A 26,331-nucleotide genomic window follows, 5' to 3' on the forward strand; every position below is an offset into this window, starting at 1 on the left:
TGAGCTCTTCTGATGTTTTGCCCCGAATGGCTTCCTATTTTAATTCCTTCACAGATTGCAACAATTTTAGATCCCAACAACTTTTTTGACGTGAATACGTCTTTAAATTTGCTATCATATGGAGGCAATCCAAAAAACTTAATGATAACAAAATCGGGGGATACAGTTAGGCATTATAGTTTCCAATTATCATCTACATCCAAAATTAAATTAGACCACTGGATAGCTAAAGGATCAAAGAATTCATTACTATAAGCGAGGACTGTGACGCAGGGGGAAGCGCTGCCATTTTGAGATCATTTTGCTGCGTATCGAGATTTGACTCGGAGAAGCTACGATGGTCGTTTAAGTTTTAATCGTCAGCTGTCGTCACAATCTATCGATTGTATATAAAACATTAGCGTAAAATAGTGACAGTGAATATAATAAGGTGTTAGAATAAAAAAATATTATCAAAAATATATAAAGTCGGCCTATAAGCGTCGAAAAGCCAAAACTAAATACAGAGATCGTGTACAGTTGGAAAGGGCTTCTCAATAACGATCGAATGGTACTAATAAAACACCATATGACCGAGTTAAGCTGTGCCGGGAACGTAAGAATGCGGCCGAGCGGATCATCGACGGTGTCAGTACATCTGCAGCTGGGGCGGTTGAAATTTTGCAAGTGTATGATGAAATCGCTTCTACATCGACAACAGACTGTATAGGCATAGATTGTGTTCGATCGTCGATTATGAAGACACATTGGGCAGCAGCTATTTGTTACCGTGATTTCATCCTAAATACATAAATAAAAATATTTTATATAAAAAATATAGAAGAAGAAGAAGAAGAAGAAGAAAAAGTCTTTATTGATTGTGCCATATATACAAAAAAAATTTAAAAATATACAAACTGAGTATCTGTTAAAAGACAGCAACTTGGCCTTACGGCCGTCAGTGGAGTCTATATAATGAACTATATTATATACATTAACAAAACAATTTTACTCTAATTTGATGAATAAAAATATGAAAAAAACAATATAAAATAAGAATAATGAACCTTTTTCTTAACTAAACATTTAAAAAGCAATATTCACAAATCAATTAAACAAAAATCAAATAAAAGCGCCTATATAAAGAAAATTTAATACAATATATTTACTCTACGAATAAATGCCATCCTATAAAAATTTATTAGGGCATCCCAACTTCCACCGTTCAGATAGCCCGCAACATCGCTTCCGGAAAGAACAGGTGACCCAAACCACCTCCGGCGAATTTCATCATACACAGGACAAACCGCCAGAAAATGGAACAGATCCTCCCCCTCCTCCCGGTCACACACCGTGCACAGAGTATCCAAACTTTTAAAGCTTTTATAGTTGAGGCCAAGTAGGTCACCTCTAATTTTGAAGATTCACCTAATATTAAAAAGTGACTGTTCATTATTTATATAAAACTTATCATTTAGATCATACTGAAGCATTCGATACCAGGGAGATACACTAGAATTTCTTATTTTCATCCGAACCCCATTGTAGAATTCTTTTTTTAACGTTTCTTTAAGAATAACAAAATTACTTCTCCATAACTCACTATTATTACAATTTTTTATATTTAAAGTTACATTTATATTATAATTCTGGAGACAGTTTCTAATTTCTTTAAACCAATACATATGTTTAGTTATTACCTGAAGGGGCAAAATTTTTGGATACCTATTGTCTGGTAATTGTAGTGTTTTCAATATGTAATCAAGGTGCAATTTGAAAGTAAACAAAAAGATCGGTGGCAACTTGGTCTCAAAGTGAACAAATGCCGAGGATGTATACATGGGGACTCTAAATAGCTTTTTAATAAAGAAATAAAGGAGCTTTTCCACTTCCTCGAATCTCTTCCACCCCCAAACCTGAGCAGCATAACATATACTTGATCTGCAAACGGAGTTGAAGATTTTTATTTGTGCAGTATAGGGTCTTTATTTTCTATAAATTGGTACCAGATCACATTTAGACTCATTTTTGCTTTTGACAATTTCTTTTTTAAATGCTTTGACTTGTACTCCCTTACTACCTCAATACTCTCACAGCCGAGTGTCCATTTTTCCCTTTTCGCTGGTTTACCGCCATTCCTGGTTTATCATTACATCGACAACAGACTGTATAGGCATAGATTGTGTTCGATCGTCGATTATGAAGACACATTGGACAGCAGCTATTTGTTTCCTTGATTTCATCCAAAATACATAAATAAAAATATTTTATATAGAAAATATAACCCGTTACGTAAACGTATTCACGTACAACACACGGCCGTGTCCATGACACAGTCACAGTTTTTTTGTTTTTGTTTTTGGTTTGGTGAATGAGTCCAGTTGGTTGTATGTTCTAATCCATTAGGTACCCCAAGTTGTTGATAAATCCACTTTTTTTTTTGTTGCAAGGTTATAATTTTGAAGACATCGTTCGCATTTTGAAGAAGTATTTATCTACTTCATGTGAGCAAACGTTGCTTTAACAGTTTCTGTGAACCACACTGAAAGCCGGCGGTGACAGATTATGGTTAAACTGGACACAGTCATGTTACACATCTACGAAAATTTCTGGTGCTGTTACAAACGGATTCGCTTGTACACCTGCCATCGGAAAAGTAAATCTTAGGGAGTACGATGTACTAGAAGAAACTTAACTTTCGTTCCGAATTGTTAGAGCCAGACTTACGCAACCTGGTTAGAAACAGTACCTTCTTACTTATTAAATGCAAAAGCGATTTTGTAAAATTATAATCTTTTGTAAAGTGGTTTTGTCAAATAGTTCAAACTGATAGATTAAAATAGATCAGCTTTAAAATTGCATAAATCTTTCCTTTAAACTGATAAAAGTTTAAGCTCAAAGAAGCACCTACAAAAAAAAAAGAGACGAAAAGCAGTACAAACTTTTGAAGAAGAATAAAAATTCCACATACTTTTTTGTACCCCAACGCTTCATACGAATGCTGCAGAGATTTTATGAAATAACGACTTTTTTTGCATGTTTGTACAGGCACTAGATTTAAGTTTAGAAAGAATATTATTTAGGCTGATTTGTTTTTTTAAAAGTCAGAGAATAGTGTAGTGTCCTAAAACTGATAGTAATGGACAGTGTCCAACATCTAAAGGATAAAGGATATCTGCACAAAGGGATGATGTCCTTTTCTAACTGGTATTGAGAGATAGGGATGGTAGAAAATGAGGATGAAAGAAGAGGTCGTGTTGGTGAAACCACCCTTTGATCAATGGCAGGGAGGCTGTGTATACACCAGAGAAGTGGGGAGTCCAATAAGAGTACCGTAGGCGTGGCACTTCTACGGGACTACTTTGTATTCTCTAAGCATGCGCATACCAATAATCCACACCAAAGAGATGTCCTTTAAGGGCGGGCATGCTTCTACATTCTTTTTTATCTCTCTCTCTTTGGTGGGAGGTTGATTTTTCGACAACTAGTATGTCACATAGGGCGGTCACCCCCCTGATAACGGGTGACAGTCTGACACCGGAGGCCGGCATGTGAACTAGTGACAGTGGCACTCTCTGAAACATAAACATACTGAAACTTATACAAAATTTACATACACGTAGCATTCGTAAAACCAAATCGTACAAACACGCATACCAAACTTTTGGAGGTAATCTTCCCTCTTCGGTGTGCAATGTTAGAGTTTATACCGTGCAGTATGGTACAAAGTATGGAAGCTATCAGGCCGTGCAATGCCGGGTCTGGTAAGTCAAATATTTTAAATAGTTTATGTTTATTTCTTAAATTGCCAATGATTAAGAAAAAGACCCAATTACAAACATGCGTAGTGATGATGAATTGGCAAACAGAGCTTAATCACATGGCGTGTGTTACAAATTTAGCTGTTAACAGTGACAATACTCAATTCAAAACTTAGTATTTCTCCCTCGTTAAAATATGTAATACTTCACACGAAGTTATTTTAAAAAACTTAATTCCATGACTTTAAAATTATTTGAGTCTCTTAATTTATCGATGTCCTGAACTATCCTGCATTCTGTTAAGGAAGTAACCGAAGGTATTTGAACGTTTGTTTGATCCAAACTTGTGGAATCTAATTATTGATATCGTGTGAAATGCTAATGATGTTGTTTGGAACAATGTCAATGTTGATTTCAAACCGGTCCAGTATACTGCAACAATTTCTAATTTCTAATTATATAAATTAGAAGTTAAAGCTCCCTATACTATCCTTAGAATATAAAAGATAGACAATGATCATTACATAAATTTGCTATTGGTCAGACTGCGTCTTCATTCCTTTGCCCAAATACGTCAAATACCCCTTCCAAAGTATTCTTATCATTAATTAATATTATATATTTCAATTTAAGATACGTTAACATTTGAGGCCATTAGCGCCCGGTGCTTTTTTGTTATTGCGCTGACGGTCTAGGGACAGTGTTCTCTTTTTATAGACAAAACTGTCCATCACCGGCCGGTAAGAAGCTCCTAGGGAGAGAACATCTAAGCTGTTTTCGAACCTAGGATCTCCATTTGGGAATCCAGTGTGCTAATCACTGAGCTAATGATCATTATTGTTATTTACTTCTATTCTGTCTATTTATATTTCTGCGGAAACCAACTATTCTAGTTTTTTTGATGTTCTTTTCAAACTTTTCTTTTACAAATAGTTTATAGTTCTTTATCGAAGAAAAATTATTTGAATAAATAATATATTAGTAGGAAATCTTTCTGTTTTCTGTATCAAATACATTGTCTTTAAGAATTAGTACCTGCTTTCAATTGGTACGTATTTTGCCCACCACCTGTATGTAAAAGCAAATGTAAATGAAAGTGAAATTTAATTAAAAATTTGCATACGAAATAGAAGTTCTAACGCAGCCACTATAAGGTTCTACACTTTTCCATTTTAAATAACAATCAACAAACAGAGGAAAATGATTACTTCAGTGGTTAATAATTGGACATTCACGCGGAGATCCCAGGATCTAATCCAGTTGCCGGCCCTTAGGTTTTTCTCTTCTTCTTATTCTACAGCTTCTTCTTAGTTACTATCTGGTAATTGGCAGTGATGTCTGTAACGAGAGAAAACAGTACGGAAGGCAACAGTACATTGATAAAGGCTCTGGAAGATAGTTGTACTTCTATCAATCTGTTGTCATCTTGCTGTTTATCATCCATTTTGAAAAATATCTTCATTAAAATGATTATTTATTAGGTGGTTCATCTTTCAGTTGAATTCCTGTAATCTAAGAAACTTAACGTTGGTGTAGTATCAAGAAAATACATCTATTTGAGGAAAGTATTACTTTTCAAAAAGAAAATATTTTTCTCGTTGTTAAAAATAGAAAGTTTCCATACTAGTAATGAAAACCTCGTTTGTTTATTCCTCTGATACTGGATAAATTCACTATTCCCGACAAATGATTCTATAAGAGTGTTTGTTTATTATATAAGATTCAACAATTCGAGCTGAATAGAAAACGCAGAATCAAGTTTCCAGCAAATTTTAAAACAAAACTGTGAAACCTGACATGTTCAATGGCACTTCCAGTTATTGTGCACTAACAATGTATTAAATGAAGTATTAGGTTGATGTTTGTAGCTGACATACTCCTTACTAGGGTTGCACTGCCTAGAGACCTAACAGAATTCACATAACTAACCATCAAAATCAATTATATTCCTAATTAGTTCGTGAACCAACTTCTTCTAAAACGCTCATACTCACAATAGCCATTTCTGGGGCGCTTTTTGTTCTTCTTGAATGAACCTAGTGCAATTTAGATGTGGGGCTACCATGAATGCATATTAAGATGTCTAATTGGGTTATCTGGAATATTGGTTCTGATATAGTCGATTGGGGTATGTACCTACATTAAGGTGGATTTTACTGCAACGATTTTGAGAAGCTTATAAATAAAGAATTTTAGTCTGCAAGGTCTATGTCTGTAATTTAGACTGGAGTGAAGAATTTTAGACATTAATAAATTGATCATTTTAAGGGATGACCATTAACTGCACTACTCCAACCATAGGTACAGTCGAACTTTAGAATCATAATCTTTTGTTGTACAGGGAGAGTTTAGATCTTCTATTGACAAATTTTTTACGTTTCTATTGTGTTTCGTTCTCTTAATGTACGTATTTGACGATTCCAAATCAGTCTTTGTGTAAATCCCACGGAAGAACTTCGCTGACAACTGGTAAAGGAATTAAGTTGAAGAAGATTGCAGAAAGTTAAGCAGAAGATAAAATGTTAAGTTTCTGGATAAAGTAGAAGTACGAGGGTCGTTTGAAAAGTCCGTGCAAAGTCAGAGAGATAGCACCACTGGCGCGTATCGAGGTTATGTTTAGTTAGTAGCATCTCTTGGAAGAACACACACCAAGTTTCAGCCAGATCGGTCTATTTCTTTGTGTTTGGCATTCGTTTGAATCGAGGAAGTCGAGTGATTTTCAAAAAATGGACGAAAAAGAATTTCGTGTGTTGATTAAACACTACTTTATGAAAGGCAAAACGCCTAAGGAGACTAAAGAGAAGCTTGATAAACATTATGGTGACTCTGCACCTTCGATTAGAACAATTTATAAGTGGTTTCAAAATTTTCGGAGTGGCCATATGGGCACAAGTGACGCCGAACGTTCTAGACGCCCTGTTGAGGTTACTACTCCAGAAATCATTGATAAAATCCATGATATGGTGATGGATGACAGAAGAGTGAAGGTGCGTGAGATTGCTAGTGCAGTGGGCATCTCGAATGAACGGGTACATAATATTTTGCATCAACATTTGGACATGGCAAAGCTATCCGCAAGATGGGTGCCGCGATTGCTCACGCTTGACCAAAAACGAAATCGTGTGAAGTGTTGCAAGGACGGTTTGCAGCTGTTCCAGAAGAATCCGCAGGACTTTAAGCGTCGTTTCGTCACTGTGGATGAAATATGGATACATCACTACACTCCTGAGACCAAAGAACAATCTAAACAATGGGTTATCTGCACCAAAAAAGGCGAAGACCGTTCCTTCGGCCGGAAAGATTATGGCGACTGTCTTTTGGGATTCGCAAGGAATAATCCTCATCGACTATCTGGAAAAGGGTAAAACTATTACAGGTGCATATTATTCATCGTTATTGGACCGTTTGAAAACCGAGCTGCAAGAAAAACGCCCACGATTGGCCCACAAAAAAGTCCTTTTCCATCACTACAACGCACCAGCTCACACCTCAGCAGTTGTGGTCGCAAAATTAATGGAAATAGGGTTCCAACTCGTTTCGCATCCCCCCTATTCTCCAGACTTGGCTCCCTCGGACTACTGTTTGTTCCACAATATGAAAAAATGGCTGGCGGGAAAAAGATTTTATTCAAACGAGGAGGTGATTGCAGAAAGAATGGCTATTTTTCAGACTTGGACAAATCCTATTATTCGGAAGGGATCAACAAACTAGAGCAGCGTTGGACGAAGTGTAAAAGCATAAAAGGAGACTATGTTGAAAAATAAAGAAGGTTTACCCCAAAAAATTGAGTAGTTTTTATTTTTGCACGGACTTTTCAAACGACCCTCGTATCTCAGCAAAGATCAGAAGATTATGAAGTCAAGAAAAGTGGAAAGTCTGCAGCAAAACCATTTTTTTTAAACTTTATTTTTGCACTTAAGAAATCACTTATTTTCTATGACAATTTACTAAATAATTTCGAAAATTTACACACAGTGCTGCTCCATGGCTTAAAAAACAAAACAAAAAATAAGATCTCAAAGAACACTAAAAATTAACAAAAGCATCACTTTCTCCTTTCAGCAAAAGAAAAAGTAAAATCTACTTGTTCTCGTTAATTAACTTCAAAGTTTCCAAGATTTCTAAACAAAATAATTTGTTCAGTATCATTACTAATAACAGAATAAAACAATCAAAATTCCAGTCGAATATTTAGCTAGTTGGCATATTTAAGAAGACCACCAAATTGTTTGGAAATCCTAGACAATGACCTAAACAAATCTAGAATTATTTATTAATTCTTTTAAATAATCAAATAGCGAAATCATCAGAACAATGTTCGCAACTATACAGGCCTCAATACTATCCAGTGGTTATGTAATTGATTAAAATTTTGATAAGATTCCACAGTTAAACATATTCAGATGGAGCGTACCCCTCCCCCACAATACTGACCGCATTGCATTCTGATGCATTACATACAGTTTATCTGGATGCACCATTGAAATAATTAACAATTTTAAACCAACAAATTCAAATATCATGTGCAGTTATTCAAAGCATTTTATATCATTGAAACATCCAGTTGCAATCATTTCATCAGATTATTTGTAAACATAGATTTCTGTTATTAAATTAATGTTTAAGTGGGTAATTCACTCTTTTTTTGTGAACGGTAACATTGTTTCTATTCAAAAATAATATGTGGTAAAGAATTTTTCAACTGAAAATTATTAATTTTGCTAAAATGAATAAATAATTTTTAAAACAAATCAACACCATTACTGACGCTACAGCTGTCTAATGAACCTTTGCCTGTTTTACGCTCTTTCGCCGTCTTTTTTAAATAAATACATAAATATATTTAAAAAAATGAAATACCGTAAGCCGTGGTTGCATTGGCTGACTTTTCAATATCTTCGACCAGTAAAAGAAAAGTAAGCACAGAATGGCTTGGGTTTCCTATATTTCTTAAATTGTGTACTTAGCCTGCTGCAAAAGAGGACCAAAGAGACCTCCTGGATCTAGCTCTAGTCAAATCATTTCGCAGTAATAATCTCCAACTGTTAAAACCATCTGTCAGTTTAGCTCCACATATTCCATAAATAGAAAGAACAATAGAAAGCGATCAATGACAAAAGAAATAGGAAATGGTTCCTTATAAACATTAAGGAAATCATAGTTAATTCTTTTTTGGATCAATATGGATCGTAGGTAATAAATCAGAAATTAAGGATCACTGAAACTTAGCACTACTATCAGTAGGACACTACGTAAGTCCTAGTTAAATGTTTTGTGAATAAAACAACACAAACTTTACTATCTTAATACTAACGCAAAGACTAGACAACCATTTTTATTTTCATAGGCATCTGAGTCTCTGTTTTAGAAAAACAAATGAAGTCCCGAAACTGTTTATCCCGTTTATTTAGGCAAGTGTATTAGCTTTCTTTAATGGTTGTCCTGTATATACCCTTTTTAATCTTATTAGGATTCTAGCCTAACAAAATAGCGTTAGTTTAGCCCAAGAAACTTAAGACTTTATTTCCAAACTGCTGGCTGAATCCAGGATCAATCTCCAGCACCTGAAATGACGGAAGATATCTATTACTCATTTAATAAATATGAGTTTAGGATAAAGTCATAGCCTCTGGAAAATAAAGAAATTAGTTATTAAATTTCATAAGTTTTAGTCATTTGATGTTTCATAACCTGCGATCTTGAGCGAATATAACCTGGCATCAATAGATGTTTGATTTTAAATCTCTTTCGACTGACGTATCAATATGTTCCCCGCCATCTCTTTCAGGAGCTTTCATATCGTAGAGTTAAGTAAATTTCCAAAAACTTGAGGACAAAATATATATTTGGTGTGACTTTTTTGCTCTCTCCTTGCATACACACACATTAAAATACATTACATTCATTATGCTCAGGCAACCCAATACAATTTGATTATCATTACAATTTTTTTAATTTAAGGGCTTCATTTACGTTAAAATCTGAGGCTATTAACACCTGGAGCCATTTTACAGTGAACTACCAGTCTCCAACAGTTTTTCTCTTGTTCTATCATCGGAAGAGATATTGAAAGGGCCGACAGTTGGATTCGAAATAGGAATCTCCGCGTTGGATTCCATTGAGATAACCACTAAGATAATTCCTTCCCATTTGATTATTATAAATAATTTAACGAGCTCTAGGAAATCCTCAGTGATTGCGTTACTAAGCTTTTGCTAAGAGCGTTTTCTCTTAGTACGTATATTGCGCTCTTTTTCGAAAGTTTCGTCTGGGATTTATGGAATTCTACCGGGGTATTGCTGTATGTGCACATCACATAGTACTGAAGTTATATAATTAGGTGACTGCAATGGGTCCCCTTTCTCTGTCTATCCTCAATGTTGTTTGCTGATAATAAAGGTAGTGAATTTGGTTTAAGTTAATTCTAATCGTACTTAAACATTTTGTTAATTAATAACCTTTGCGCTGCAGTGTAACCTAAGTAGCCCACTATCTCGTCCTGAGTCAATGACGAAAGCAAACATCCATTCCAAAATGTTTGGTAATCTTACGATTTTTAAGACCTATAACCAACAAATTAAGAGTTGTAAATGTTCGTTGGTATTGAAAGAACGATTGTAAAGAAACGATAGATCTTCATACTTAACTTAAACAAAACATTCTCAATCTAAGCCAATCTTTTCAAAAAGGAGAAGTAGGCTTTATAAAGACGCAATATCCAACAGAACTTCTCTTGTAATTAATGTTTATATATGTAAATATGTTTATACATATTTAAAAACAAAAAATTCATGAGCATAACCATGAATACAAAACAGCATTTCTTTTGCTGTTCCAATCAATTGAATTATGCTAAGGCAGAACGATATGAATCTCACATTAAGAAAGAGTTCGTTTTAGGTCTAAAGTGAAGGAGCGCTTTTTGCCTTAGAGCGAGCAAACAAGACGTTCAGAGGAACAGAGTAGTGGTGAGATTAGATTGAAATTTGAATGGTGTTGCTAGTGCCTGGTGTATTTCCTTGGTTGCTAACTCCCTGACTACATGAGCCAGCCAGTGGCGCCGGCTGTGCAATATCTAGGCTGCCTCTTTATTTGCGGCCATGAGGGAGCCAAACCCCCTACAACCAAGGGGAGACTATCCTCTCTGTATCAATAAGCGTCTTCTTCTTCATGCCCCGTTCAATGTCGCATTTCCCAGATCCCCTGCAGCTTTTTCTCTTCATCTCGCATTGCTTTACTCCTGCACACTTATACTATGGATACGGACAAAGTGTTAAATCTGATACGGCCGTACAGTGCTTTTTGACTAGGTTATTGTGCTATTGGATGAAATGCCAGCACACGAGCTGTTATTAAAAAACGAAAGTGAAGGAAGAATATCAACATCCGACTCCAGGAGGAGGTACTTTATTATAAAGGCAAAAAGATAACTAGAGAGCACACGTCACTTATTATCGCCCTACGTTTCTATCAATGGAATCAGCATCTGTAAACGATCCTTGTAAAGAATGTTTTCTACATGAATAATTTCTGGTGTGTAAGGTATATAATTTCAGTGTTAGTAACAATATTTCGTTCTTCCTTCACGAAAAACATTTATTTTTTCGAATCGAATCATCATCAACAAAGAAAATATGTAAAAAAACAACTTAAGCTTACAAAAAACAATTAAGAGTTTGCTTAAAACAAACCTATTGTCATTTCTAGCTAATTTTTTTAATTATATTTTCATTTTTCTTTTGTAACATTTAACTGAATTAATTCACATAGTTTGAGTTCCAGGTTTCCCTACAATACATTTTATTTTTCACCAAATCTAGCTGCATATAATCTTAAAATTAATTGTTAACCCAGAAATCAAAGTTTTTTGCTGCTTCTTAGAATTTCTGGGGAGCCCTAAATGTACACATTTCCTAAACCTTTAATGTCAAAATTTATGCATGAAATCAAATTTTTTAAGCATTACACCCATTTTTAATCAATCTCAAATCCTAGGATTCCCTGTATTAAAAAAATAAATAAATAAACCAAATAATTAATTTAAAACGATGTGGCAAAGTTAATAAAACGGAAAATAATTACAATTTAATTAATACCTCTTAATATGCATATAATTAAGTTTAGGTTAATTAAATAAGATATGATATATATTTGCGGCATTTATAGAAAGTTTGGGGTTGGTATATACATATATGGGTCATTATGGTGGTCAAAATGAGGAAACATGAATAGGGTTTGGTAATTAGGGGATGTTGTTGTGGTGAATGATCTGCCAGTGTGTACAAGTGGCCCATAGTGTGTATGTACGCTCGAATATAACCACCAATACGAGTTAGAACACCGCAATAACCTGCTGTTCCACTCGGTAAACAGCATTTGTCATTCATTAGCAGAGTTAGTCACAACTGACCACACTCCTAAACATATCAGCTACACTAGATAAACTAAATCCAGTCCACCACCAAAATGTCATCAGTATCATTTCTTTTTTCAATTGTTGAGTGATAATATCTATGAAGCGAAAAAAAAAAATGAAAAGTACTATACTAGTACTTTTTAAAAGACTACTCTTGTGGTTCGGAGCACCTTTTATATACTGCACTCACCATTTGCGTATCTTATGCAAAGAGATGGGGCCACTTCTTTCCTCTTGAAGGTCACTTAGGGTGCAGTCTTAAGATAGCTTGATTGTTATCTGCGCATATTTGTCGATTAAGTTGTCCCCCCGGGAAGTGATAGCTGTGATCTGGAAAGAAAAAGAGAATCTTTCATTTATTTCTCCTACAGCAGTGACACATTAACAAATTCGACCTCGATGTTTTCTAAGCCTCAGAAACCATCTGCCCGCTATTTCCATGCCTTACTCTTTTGGAAATTCCGAAAAAAAAAAGAAAACATTATTACTTTTAAATACTGCACTTGCGTCTTTATTCGACCAATGTTTTCTTCGAATGCTTTATTTCTTTATGCTAATTTCTGTCGTACTAATAACAAAGTTATTCTGTTTAGTTCGATTTTCTTCTTGTTGATTAAACACAAATGCAGGAATGCTGAAAATATTAATTATTATTGAAAAACTATTTTCATGTGACTTTTCGTCATTCTACTCTATCAATCCTTTTATTTCTTCATTAACGTAGATGAAAAACTCGAATCCTTTTGAATCCACTCTAATATCTTCATTTAATTTACTTCTCAAAGGTTTTCCGTTTCTTTTGTTCACAGTAATTTCCAGCTTTTTAGCAAACGTCACCGAAAATGGCTGCAACTTTTTCAGCCTCTCCTTTCCTGCTGCACAGTTTATACTTGATTAACTAAACGGCGTTTTCGGGCCTTCTTAACATTAATACTTTTAAATACTGCACTTGTGTCTGCATTCGACCAATTTATTTCTTCCAATGCTTTATTTCCGTCAATGCCTTTTTGTGCTTTATTTCGTTGGTTGAATTTTCTTCTTCTTATGCTTCATATGTAACTTTCCATTTCATTATGGATTCCCCAAATTCCACATCAAAAACATTGACTGCAATTTGGTTGCTTTATTACCTGACCAAATTCTTATCTACCAATTATGGGTTTAATAAAATTAGGGTTTTTAACTTCTTTTTTTTCGTTTTTAATAAGTATCTATTGCATTTCTTTGCTGCCTTGTTTAATTAAAAGCCACTTTCTTGAATCCACTTATACTAAACAAAAGCAAAGTACTCTTAAATATAAAAGCTCATTAAAAAATGATTAAAAAACAATGAAAACAGAGGATCAAAGAAAAGATTGAAGGAACACAAATCACTCTTGAAAATCTTCTTCAGTCATTAATTTTCTATTACTGTTCAACGCTTTTTAAATGTTTTTAAGAATGAGAAAAAAACAAAATTGAAATTCAACTCCAATTTACTTTCTTAGTTCGTCAGCGTACTCTGATCATCAAATGAAGAGTTCTTGAATAAAAAAAAAATGGCTTTCAAAATATCATTGAACAAAAAGTAGTGATTGATAATTCAATGCTGGTATAATATCCAATCAGAGCAACAATGAACGATTCACATTAGTAACCTCACGAGGGAACACCCTTGATTTATCAAAACAACTATTTGACCAAAAATCAAAGAGCAAGGTTGTTGGAGAGAAAACATGAGAACTGAAGTCAATTGATTGATTTAATGATTGTCATTAAATTGCTATAAGAACAATGGCGACAAAAAGCTTTCCGACAATTAGAAATCTAACTAGATTCCCGAAGACAGATTCACGTAATAATAAACTGTAGATTCATTCAAGGGATCTGTTGTCGTATTTAAATACGTTAATACAGCAATATCTATTCTGTGTTTACTTAAAGCAATATTAAAAAGTATTAAAAATGAAATAAAAGGATAAATAATAATAATAATAAAATGTTGTAATAAAATTACAATATAGTAGACTAAGTTTGGCTACATGTGATGATAAAGAGAGGTAAGAGCTTTATTAGTGGGTCAATGGCCTGATTCTGAGCTTTAGATGATGTAGGGCGGTAATGAAGCTAGCTAATTGTACCTCTTCATCACTTTAACAGTGGCGGCGCCACCGTACAGTGAGCCTGACCTACGTTAACTACCTCTATTAATTGTTACATCTTTTCGTTAATGTCCTTTCCTTACATACTGGTTCTCCCACAGACTTTTCCAGTCTTGCAAAACCATTTAAATTTCTTTTCTTAACTCTTTTATTATTTTTTTTTTTTTTGGTGAAAACGAGTAATTTGATATTTTTCGGATTCTACGCCAATGAGTTCAAATTATAAAACATGCGGGTAACATTATTAACCCAAAACAGATGAACACAACATACATTGCGAATACTTTTTCATTAAATTGGAGCCGACTAGAAGATACAATCAGTTTTAGTGATAGCGATAGCCAACCTAGAGAATCGATTTTAGGCTCAAAGAAAAATGTGGCACCTGACTAACGCCTTGAAAATGATTCTCCATTAGAGAGAGCGGCAGTTCACATTTCACGGCAGTTCGTTCAAGTGGAATCGAACGATTGGTATAGTTAGCAATGAATGTTTGAATAGCATCTCAGCATGTGATTTTCGCTAATAACTTCTCGAATACAGTGACACTCAAGATTAAACTAGTTGAATTACTTATTTGGTTTAACGAACACACAGTTTGATGTATTAAATAAATTAAAAATAGTAAAGTAAACGCCTATTTTTTTTCAGGCGGGGCTTAACGCCCAACAAGCATTAAGGAGTCTGTGGACAGGTGTTACTTTACATTTAATTGAACAAAATAGCTAAACAGAGAATTCAAACAGGAGATCTCCCACTTATAAATCTTCGCTTCCTAACCGCTAGTGTTTTAAAATATTTGTACTCAAAATTTCAATTAACGTTTGAAAACTTAGAGATGGCTTTAGTTTTTTTTTTTTTTTTTTTTTTTGGCGCATCAACATCTGAGGTTATTAGCGCCCGGAGCTTTTTCCAGTGCACTGCCGGCCTCCGGACAGTGTTCTCTCGTTACAGACAACACTGTCCATCACCGGACAGTGAGCTGTAAGAAGCTCCTAGGAAGAGAAAATCTAAGGGTCAGCTGCTGGATTCGAACCCGGGACCTCCGCGTGGGAGTCCAGTATGCTAACCTCATAGCTAATCCCTTCCCTGGCTTTAGTTAGTATGCACAGTACAAAAAAAAAATACGCTTTTGAGTGCAGATGGCAAATTGTAGTTTTTACCATTATTGTGCTAGTCATTTAAAGTCAGCTGAGAGTGTGACTGTACTAAACAGTTTTTTTTTTTTTTAATTTCTGTAATTTCCTAGAGTGACGGTTCCTTGAATTTGGACAAGAAACATCATCTTAGATTGAAACTATTTTTCTCAGGTAAAATTTTAGCACGGTTCTCAGGAAGATGTGACACCACGCTCCTTTAAAGGGTATCCTCATTTATAAAAGTCAACTATCTTTTTAACATACATTGCAAACCAAAATTTACGTAAAATGCGGTAAGAAAAAATTGTTAGATTCTTCAAACTATATATATTTTCATTGCAGAGTTGATATTAAATTGATAAAGGTGCGTCCTCTTTCATAGCTAGCCAATTCAGGTATGATAAAAAGCAAAAGAAGTTAGACAAACTTTTTAGTATTATCATTTCCCACAATCCATCATTGCGGATTACGAACAAGGAAATTGTCGAAGTTTGCGGTAGTTTTAGATAGGAATCATTGTGAAAATGTCATTTTTAATTTTTAGTACTGTAATTCATTATTTCCGTTATCACAGCTTTTTTTTTTTTTCTAGCCATCTGTTAAGTTCGAAATGATAACAGTTCCACTTGACAGATATCCACTCTATGCACATGTATCTATATTGTAACTAGGAATGTTGCTGGATTAGGATGTTCTCAAAAGCCCCTAGCTGTTCACAAGTACTAGCCGTAGAATAATCGAAGTATCACACATGTGTTTCTAATATATCCGTAAGCTGCTTAATACAAATGGTGCAGTTACTTTATTCTTTATATCTTTATACAATCCATTTTGTTATCACCTTTTTTCTTATGTGACTATGGTTAAAAATTAAATTTTAGAAATTATTATTTATTTTATCTCAATTTGCTCACTATTTTTATCAAATCTTTTGACAAGCTATCACTAATCGTTTTACAATTACCTCAAAGAAGTAAGAGATAGTATTTATATTCTTTTATAAACTATTTGAAACTACATCGAACTTCATTCGATTAAAAAAAAAAATATATGCAATTTAGAGAAATGTTCTTCACAAAAGGCTTAAGGTGAATAAAAAAAAAATGTGCACTGAGTTTAAGTACCACAATGTGTAAAGAACAAATTAAACAAGGAAAGGCTTCCCAAAACATGCATCAAGTATGCTGAGGATTTAAATTTTTCAGCAGAAAATGGTTTTCAAATTTTAACAGTCCATAGTAAAATGTAATGAATGGAGCATTGAAAATAGCAGAATTAAATTTATGGGCATGAACCTATAGTAGAAGTTTAAAATCTGTTTTGTAGCTAAGAATTTTGTATTGATTTAACTCAATGTCTTGTAAAATTCTCAGACTACAATACCTTCTTTCCCCAAAAAAATAAATCATGTAGTTATCCAAGCAGCCCAAGGAATTATTAATTTTTAAATTTTTTGTCAACGTTATGATGATAGTACACAACCAACCATACGTACTCTGCCTTCCAAAAACTGTAAAGTAAAATTTGAATTTAAAACATTTTTGGCAGCCTGTACCAAAAATATCAGTTATCCAAAAAAGGTTTATTTTTCAGCCAAAACGTAGTGTACGCTATTTAGCTCATTACAGCAGCGGCTTGCAGAGCAGTGCTAAATATTGATAAATGCATATAAACACCCGAGTTTAGCGAACAACATCTAAAAATCAATCCTCTTTGATTATTTTTAGCAAACATATATAACAAAAATATTTAACAATTTTTTTATCTGTTTCCTTAGATGTATCCAGTGTTAAAAGCAAATGTGAAAAAACTTACGAGGTGTGCGAAGGTTGTGGACAAAAAATTCACGACAGATATCTGATGAGAGTGGCAGATGGTAGTTGGCATGAACATTGTTTATCTTGTACAATCTGTGGATCACTTTTGTCACATTCTTGTTACTGTAGAAATGGAAAACTGTATTGCAAACCAGATTACGATAGGTAAGAATATTTCAAAAATGGTTTGATATATTATTTAAACATGTTATATTTCTTACTAGCTAAAGGTAGCAAAATAATAGTAATAATAATACATTTTTGTAAGAACTCTTTAGCTTTTAGAATAGGATTAAGACGTTTTTTTTCTTCTAAATTTACAAACTCAGAACAGAATTAATTTAAAAAGGGTCCATTATTTTGTAATTTAGCCAAGTTTATGAAAAATTATTGATTTTGGAAAAAAACAATTAATTACTATTTTATTGATTAACTTTTTTTTTCTTTATCAGATTCTCCACAATTTCAATCATTTTATCTGCCTTACTCAGCCGTTATTTTATATTTTCATGTGTGCTTTTGTATTTATTTAATCAATGGCTTAACTCCTGTAAGGACTTGGACACCCTCATTACCCTCTCTCAATCACTGCAATATTTTGATGACTTTTGTGCTAGGCAAAAAACCAAGCATGAAATGATCATTTGGCAAAAAGGGTTGGCATCAGTATTAATCGATGTAGTAATTCAATTCTCATTAATTTGTAAAAAAAATAAAATAATTTCTAATTTAAACTTTATTTACTTTCAGTCAATGCAACCTAGATGGAACATAATAAATACTTGGAATATTTAATTTTATATAATATAAATAATTTCTTTAGATAAGTGTCTAGGAGCTACAGCTCATTTTCCTATAAATAATATTTTCGATAACGAGAAAATATTTCTGCACTCAGGCAGGTTTCGGGCACCTCAATTGCTGATGCGCCTCAATTCTTTTTTGAAAAAAGAGAGTAAACTAAACGTAGTATTTAGAAAAATATAAAAGGAATTTGTATTTTTCACTATTTAAACTTTTACATACAGTAAACATTCAGGAAAACTAAATGATTAAATAAATTTACTAATAATACAGGAAAATAAAGTTAACCTGCGTTGGAAAGTTATTATATAACTGCTTCTATTGAGTAGGAGTAAAAACTTAAGGAATCAAAACCTTAAAAAAAATATTAATTTATAGTGTTATCAAACCCAACAAATTAGTACTCACTTTTTGTGACAGCTGGCAAAATCGTATGAGAGCTAGTTTGCATGTTTAACCCAGCTTGAGTTAAAGTGGGCCCCAGCTTGCACTCCAACCCCAAATCCTACATAAGTACTTATTCAGTATGTTTATTTACAAGGAAAGTGACTACTATTAATCGTTTGTCTGACCTTCCATGAATTTGTTCTCATTTAATAGAACCAAAATTTCTCCAAGAATTTCTTTTTCATATTAAAAATTTTGATTTCTACTTTATTATTTGAAACCTATTCACAATACCAACAACGAAAAATAAAATATCGAAGATTTCTACAAGGTTAAAAAATTACTCTGTTAAATTTTAATTCTACGCTAGGATAATCACAGAAGTGTTTGTAAGGGAAAATTCAATTTTTTAATACATTTCTTTATTTTTAAACACAATACATTATTTTTTAAATAGGGTTTTCACCTTGGCAACAAAATTCTACTTTAAGGAAATCGATAAACAATTAAATACCGTACAAATGACCACCGATTCTCACGGGTGTCATTTGAATATCTCACAGAGAATGCACACATCATATTTATGGAAAATTTAATTAAATTCGTTCCATTCCTCATCTAAAATAATGGAGTTTCTAAATGTTAAATGAAAAAAAAGAACAACACATTTAACATGCACATTTAAGCTCATAAATATTTCATTCGGAATTTTATTCAAACGCTTGAAATGAATTATTAAAATGTTTGTATTCATTGTAGTGTAGGTGTAAGAGGGAAAGAAGGAGCTATGTATAAGATTATATTCACTCCCTTCTCATCATTATGGTCCAGTAGATTGATGTTATTCATCCTTCCAGACATTTTCCTTTTAATACAATTTTGTTGTATTTTTTTTACTTTTTAATCCGCTCACTCATAAGTAAGAAATAATTTTTATCTTTATCTTAAAAAGATTTCAAAAGAATACATTTTCACGATGTTTAGTTTGTTTAAAAACAACTTAAAAATTCTTTAAATAATTTCTAAACAGGGCTTATTTATGTTACTTGGTTCTATCAGCTGCTTGAGCTACCTCATAGAATCTTTGGACCTTGTGAGCTCCAGGCTTCTATGATGCGGTTTGATGTTGACGGGTATTAAATAAAAAATAATAGTAATAATTGCTTAACTTACGTATTAGAGCATTATGAATCTTTGAATAACCAGGATTTAAAGTATAAAAATAAAAATTAAAATGAAATAAAATACTTAAGACGCATGTTAATAAACGTGTTAGTTTTTAAACATTTACTAAAGGGTTTACAAAACACTTTTGGGCTTCCCTTACAGAAATTGAATTTTTGAGTTAGAGCTTTTAAAATCCATAAAATATATATTTATTTAATTCGATGGAACAATACATTAACTCTAGATATTAAAATATTTCAGACTGTTTGGAGTAAAATGCACACGTTGTGGTGATCGCCTACTGCCTCATGAAATGGTGATGAGAGCTCAAACTCATGTATTCCATCTTCCTTGTTTCACATGTGTAGTTTGCTGCCAACCACTACAGAAAGGTGAACAGTTTGTACTTAGAGGTGGTCAATTATTTTGTAGGCAAGATTTTGAAAAAGAGATGTACCTTTTACAACAGTCAACATCTCCGACAGGTAAAATGCAATATGTAAATCTATGATTACAAAGATGCGAAAATAGAGTTAATATATTATATTTTTCTTATAGAATCATATTTTAAGAATTTAACTAATTTCATTTCATGGTACATATCATCTCTTCGGAATGCATACCATTTTTATGTGTTAAAAATTTTATGGCTTAAAATTTGTACAGGTACGTCATCTTTAACTTTCTCAAAAAAAGAGAAAAAACTTACACTGAACTTCTGCAAAAAAATGGTTCTTTCTTTGAAAAAAATTGACTAAAATTCAATTTGTAAATTTTAAAATCAATCTTCACTGTTCACGTATCTGCTGCCAGAAGTGGATTCAGTGATTCAGTGACTTTTAACGTGAATACTTAGTTCACATGAATCTTACGTTATCAGATTCCGATTTGTTTTTTCTTTTGAAGAAATTTGAAAGAACTTTTACAATAAAGCCTTTCTTACTTTCAAAACAGTTCGTTATATAATATAGAACTGTAATTCATGTTCTGTAGTTAAACAAAATTTTTATCGCATAATAAAATTATATTTCAGAAATTTTATTCTATCCGTTAAGAAATGCACCTTAATATAAAGTGATTTACCTTTTAACCAATAATTTACCAATAGGGATTCCAATATCCCTTACTTTCTTCTAAGTAGTATATCTAAATTATGTTTTTATGCCCTAACTCTTAACGGATCATACCCTACACATAGGCATTTTTCTAGTATTTGAAATATTTAGAAGTGATTTTTATGAATATCAAATACTTTACATGCTTAAAACTATTAATTTGCTAAAACGTATGCATATACTTTTATTAGATGAAATGCTAATGGATGAAAATAGCAGGCCGAGAGATGGTAGAAGAGGACCTAAAAGGCCAAGAACTATTCTTACATCTGCACAAAGGCGCCAGTTTAAGGCATCTTTTGAAGTTAGTCCGAAACCTTGTAGAAAAGTAAGTAAACACAACTTATAGAAAGAAAACAAATAAATGATACAAGATAATAAAAAGAAAGCTCTCCAGAAATGGTCCTCTCAGTCTTGTTAGCCGAAAATGTGGGTCTAATGTTCAAAATTAAACATTTAATTAATCAATTAGATATAAATTAACCAACTAATTGATTAAATAATTATGAAATTAAGAAGAATTACATTTAATATTATTTAATACTAGCTGTACCTGGCCACGCAATACTGAAGCAAAGCAGCAGCAGATAGATTCGGCGATGACATTCCCGAATGATAAAGAACTTCGTTCGTAGTATCTAAGCACAAATTTCCTATAATTATCAACGCTTCGTTGTTGATTTCAGCTGTGAAATCCATGCGCATATTTGAATTTTCCTTGCGTATTCGAAGGAAAATATCTTCAGCCACTTGCGATTTATATTTCTCCTGTACCTCTGTTGGAGATGAAGGAGAGCAGGCGGTAATAATGCACGAATTTGACTTGGATGTGGATTTTTTCCCTTTTTTCTAAATCCCTAAATACAAAACCAACCGACCTAGTGTGTTTAATATAAGGTTGGCATTAAAGTACAATGTTAGAAACAGAAATTATGGAAATTCCAGCCTAACTATTGAAGATTTTCTATTTTTTTCTTTTTTAAGAATCTCTATAACCAAAACATGCCAACCTAAAGTTGTACTGAATTACACAGTTGACCTAACGTTATTATACGTACGGTTAAGAGCCCATTGAGCACTTTATCTCAAGAACGGTTGCAATGAAAAATTGCATAGAACCAAATCTGTAGAGAATTTTATGCTCAACAACTTTTTCAATAACTTTAGATGTCATTTAGAGCAAAGGAAACAAGATATTTACAAAACATAAAAAAAAGATTTTCGTGATCACTGATTTCCGGTGACGACGCGTAAACGAGATTCTGTGAGACTTTTGAGACAACTAATAAAATACTAAAACAAACATTTCTATAAGTTTATAGCTTATTATCTTCCATTCCGAAGTTAAATCCTTTGTTGATTGGGCTATATCAAATTAATGAATATTGCTACTTGTTTTTGCAAAACATTTTCCATAGCCCTTATTGAAAACTTAGCATCAAAACAAAACGATCATAACTCAATCATCTTTCTTTTCTTAATGTTGTCTTGGCGATGAATAAACGAGAACATAACCAAAATGCCCTTAAAGATGTATGACATCATTCACGGCGTCCAACCAATAAAGCAGATTTGAGGATGCTTGGAATTATTAACCATAAATATTTGTCAAACATCATAATAATTTACGTACCAATATTCGAAAGGCCTAGAGACATGAATTTAATAGTTTTTAAGCAGTTCATTTAGACTACTTGAAATATGAATTAAGTATAAATAAAACATAATTTTTTATTCCATTGATGAACTATTTAAATAAAGAAAAAACTTGTTTTGTGTTTAGGTAAGAGAAGCTTTAGCAAAAGAAACAGGTTTAAGTGTCAGAGTAGTACAAGTATGGTTTCAGAACCAGAGAGCAAAGATGAAAAAAATTCAACGTAAAGCAAAACAAGATTCTGATAAGTCATCTAGTGAAAAAGATGATAAAAGAGATAAATGTATAAAACAAGAACCACTTTCTAGTGAACATAGTAAGTATTTCAAAAAACTTATGTTTTGGATTCATAGTTTATGGATAAAAATATCAAAGCTCGGAGTTTGGCTGAAAAAATGAGTAATGCTATTGGTTTCTTAGGTCATTATCTGGGACTAAATACACTCAGCATGCGTGAATCATCGGGATCACCTTATCCTACATCCAGTAGTCAGCCTCTTAATCCTAACAACCCATATTCACCCGATGGTAAGTTTACATTCATTAAAGTTCACTTCAATACATTTTACGAAATACTGATTTAAGTGATCATAAGCATAAATATATACATATATTTTACACTAAAAATAACAAGACCGGAAAGGTAACTAGACTTTTTCCACTCAAAAAGTATTATATGATTGGTATATGTCGTAGAACTTATGTTTTTTAATGTTCTGTTAAATTGAATAAGAATAATAACATAAATATTGCAGAGATAAAATTCCCACTTTTTAAAATTTATGTCTTCTAGATTGAGATTAAAAAGCGGGAAAGGACCTATGCTCCACGGTCCCGCAGCCAAAAGAGGCTTATTGATTCCTTCCCTTTAGGATCTAGTGGAAGAAACCTCCTCTAGAAAGAGAATGAGAACTTCCCCAACTAGTTCTTTTTGCGCTACTATCTCCTTTGGTTTTAAAGAGCCAAAGGTTTCATAGCGCAACCACTTGATAGCAATGCAATTGAACAACAGGTTAGAGGCCGTCATTACCTCCTCCTTTTGACACAATCTGCACAACGGTTCCGAGTTAATAAGCCTCAACTTGTGCAGATGCTTCCTGAACCTAGTTTCTGGGAGACCTCAGCAAAAGCTTTTGTTTCTGGGGGATCAGCGTTTCCGCTCATATATTTTACTACCCTGTACGCATTCAGCCTCGACACGAGTTCCTATCTCTGCTTGGGTAGGAATCCGGGTGGGGGGGTCAGGAAAGGGGTAGACAGGATCAAAGGAGGGATAGAAGCAAGGATTAGCAGTAGGTGTGTAACCACCACTATGCACTATGTGTTCTGTGTAAATATATTGGGGTGTAACAGTATATGTTGCTCATGTTCATGTTGTTAGGCTGGGATACCCGCAGGGACGCCAATTACCTTGAAGAAGTGGCTAATCCACTTCCTCCTACGGGGTAGTACCCCGTAGTAACGTGTTTCATTCTGTCTAAATTCAGTTTTGCAACTTTTTTTTTGTACGTCCTTTCCGAAACAAGTTTTGGATTTTAGCAAGAAGAAAAAACGAATGTTTGTGTGCATCCCAGCCCAATTACAATAATATTGAAGCCACTATCATATACTATTCACATGGTCTGCTAGGTTAACACATTCAAGAGATGAACCTCAATAAGACGATAAAAGATCATTATTTAAAAACTCGGCCGACAATAATTGTATTTCTAAACATGAAGTACTTTGACTTTATTGCGACTCGCTCATAGTTATGCTGGCCTACATGTCCAATTTAGTAATTTAGTTGACCAGTTTCCATATGCAATCAATTTGTTTTTGATTTTGCATAAATCTAGAACTATACTACCGTCTTTTGAAAAAGCCTAATTCGTTTTCCACTCAAATCATGAAATCAGGCACTTTCTTTGTAAGAGCGAATTGTTTTTTATTTTATATAACATAAATTTGTATTATTGGATTTAAACGCAAATTTATTTACTAGGGATAAAAGCGGCGATTTCATTCTAGTTTTAATTTGCTCCTTATTACAAATTTAATTTGGATATTTGTATTTGTTTAAACAGATGCTTATCCTGCGCATTCAGGCGATAGTTTTTGCAGTTCGGACATATCATTGGACGACAGCACGAATCTTGATGAAGGTGGTTCAGATACGTTATCTCTAGAATTAGGACCTCCGCCTAGCCATGAATCTGTAATTCATAACAGTATGGCTCATATTAATCCAATAGATAAACTCTACCTTATGCAAAATTCTTATTTCAGCAGCGCAGAACAATGAATTAGCAAACATCGAGTACCTCCAGAATTATATGGTACTTTAATGATTAAAATATAAAAGAAGGTCGTTTATTTAAACGTAAAACAATTTCACCAAAATTGAAGTGTCTTCTTATTTTTTGGGGAACGAATATACCCTTGATTTTAAGGAGGATTAAGTGTTTTATAACACTCATACTTTCAACCTTCACTTTTAATTATTGACAGCTGCAGCTTTTGGATGCCTTTTTATTAACGTATTTGTTCAGATACCGATATACACTCACACCCAAAAAACAAAAAATTGTAAAATGAAATTAAGTAACAAAAGTTTAAAGAGCATTAATGAGCCCTATTCACAATGAATGCATATTTATTGTAACCAGAAAAAAAATCATCTTATAACTTATAATTTAATTCTTGCTCACAAAAAACAAAACAAAAAAATCAATTTTATCAGAGTACAATTTTGAAAAAATTATTTACATAAAAGTTTGTAAACCAAAAATAAATTTGATAACAAACATGAAAACTGAAAAAGCAGAACTACTGCTATAAGTGAAAAGAGTACTTATAGAAACTAAAAAAAAAAAGAAAAAAGAAGTTCATATTACTTTAAAAACCTTTCCTTTGATGATGTTTTCGTTCCAAAATCCATTTCATGCTACATATAGCACTAAAAGCTCACAATTGAGGTGTTTAAATAAAACCAACGGGTGAAAGAAGACTTCTTAATCAACATTTGCCCTATTCTTTTCTGAAATAGTTACAAAAATAATTTCTCATTGTTCCCTTTATCAATTCTACTAATCCTTAAGTGCAAGGAGAACGTAAATAAAAAATATTTGTTTTAAAGTTAATAAGGAAGTTTTTTTTCAAATTTAATGGTTAATCAGAGAGACAAAAATTCTTCTTCTCAATTCTCAAAATGCATCTTTCTTCTCAATTGGTAGAAATCACTAAGCACAAGGATCTTTGCTTAAGAAATCCCGAAATATCTTAATTTAATCGATTCCTACAAGATCAAATTTTCTGTTAAAGTATATTTACACATTCAAACAAATAAAATGAAAACAACGTTAATGAGTATATCCCCCAACATCTTTAGCTCAAGGTAGCTCGTAAATATGTACCTCGACATTAAATTCCATCACTACTCGGTAATAAAAACGAAACGGATCACAAGGTATTGTTATACCGAGTATAACAAAAACGTAATGCTTAATAGCAGCATTTAAAAACTTTTTTTAAAGATGTACATATTACTTAAATGATTCTATGTTGATACAAATGAAAAATTGTAAATAATTTATAATTATAATCTTTTATGAATGTTAAAGAATATGTGTAAATAATTAGATTGTTGTTACTTATAAAATGTAAATAATTCTTCTAGTCAGACAAGATAAGTGATATTATGTACAATGCTTGTATTAAACTATGTATATTTAAGATCGAGACAAAGAAATTAAAATAAATGCATAAAGTTTATTACAATTGTAAATAGGTGTTAGTTAATAATTTCCTTAAATATCTGTAACGAATAGAATAACTACATTCGTTATACGCAAGTAACAACCTGATTTCCAACAGATTGTTTTTTCGCTTTTATATTTTTAGATCGTATACTTGAAGTTCATGAAGCTTGGAGAAGCGTACCTAATTCAACATTTAGTGAATAGAGAAACG

The 26,331-nt window shown here is 32.9% G+C and overlaps 1 protein-coding gene and 1 long non-coding RNA gene across 2 annotated transcripts; one reads left to right on the forward strand and one right to left on the reverse strand.

Annotated features, from left to right (window-relative positions):
* The first annotated feature begins 3,209 nt into the window (after positions 1 to 3,209).
* Positions 3,210 to 25,889, forward strand: LOC141449763 (LIM homeobox transcription factor 1-beta-like). Its single transcript, XM_074119499.1, has 7 exons — positions 3,210 to 3,743; positions 17,214 to 17,418; positions 19,873 to 20,096; positions 20,918 to 21,054; positions 22,510 to 22,696; positions 22,801 to 22,908; positions 24,447 to 25,889. Exons 1-7 carry the CDS (start codon positions 3,674 to 3,676, stop codon positions 24,662 to 24,664), a joined length of 1,149 nt encoding a protein of 382 aa, XP_073975600.1. The 5' UTR covers positions 3,210 to 3,673; the 3' UTR covers positions 24,665 to 25,889.
* On the reverse strand, positions 7,838 to 18,862 carry LOC141449765 (uncharacterized). The gene is made up of 4 exons (XR_012455683.1): positions 18,466 to 18,862; positions 17,252 to 17,376; positions 12,347 to 12,486; positions 7,838 to 9,304 (listed from the first exon to the last, which is right to left on the reverse strand). It is a non-coding gene; the product is annotated as an uncharacterized lncRNA (long non-coding RNA).
* Positions 25,890 to 26,331: the final 442 nt, after the last annotated feature.

This window comes from Rhodnius prolixus, unplaced genomic scaffold (genome assembly GCF_049639745.1).
Source record: "Rhodnius prolixus isolate KJV_2025 unplaced genomic scaffold, Rpr scaffold_2, whole genome shotgun sequence".
Taxonomy (NCBI): domain Eukaryota; kingdom Metazoa; phylum Arthropoda; class Insecta; order Hemiptera; family Reduviidae; genus Rhodnius; species Rhodnius prolixus.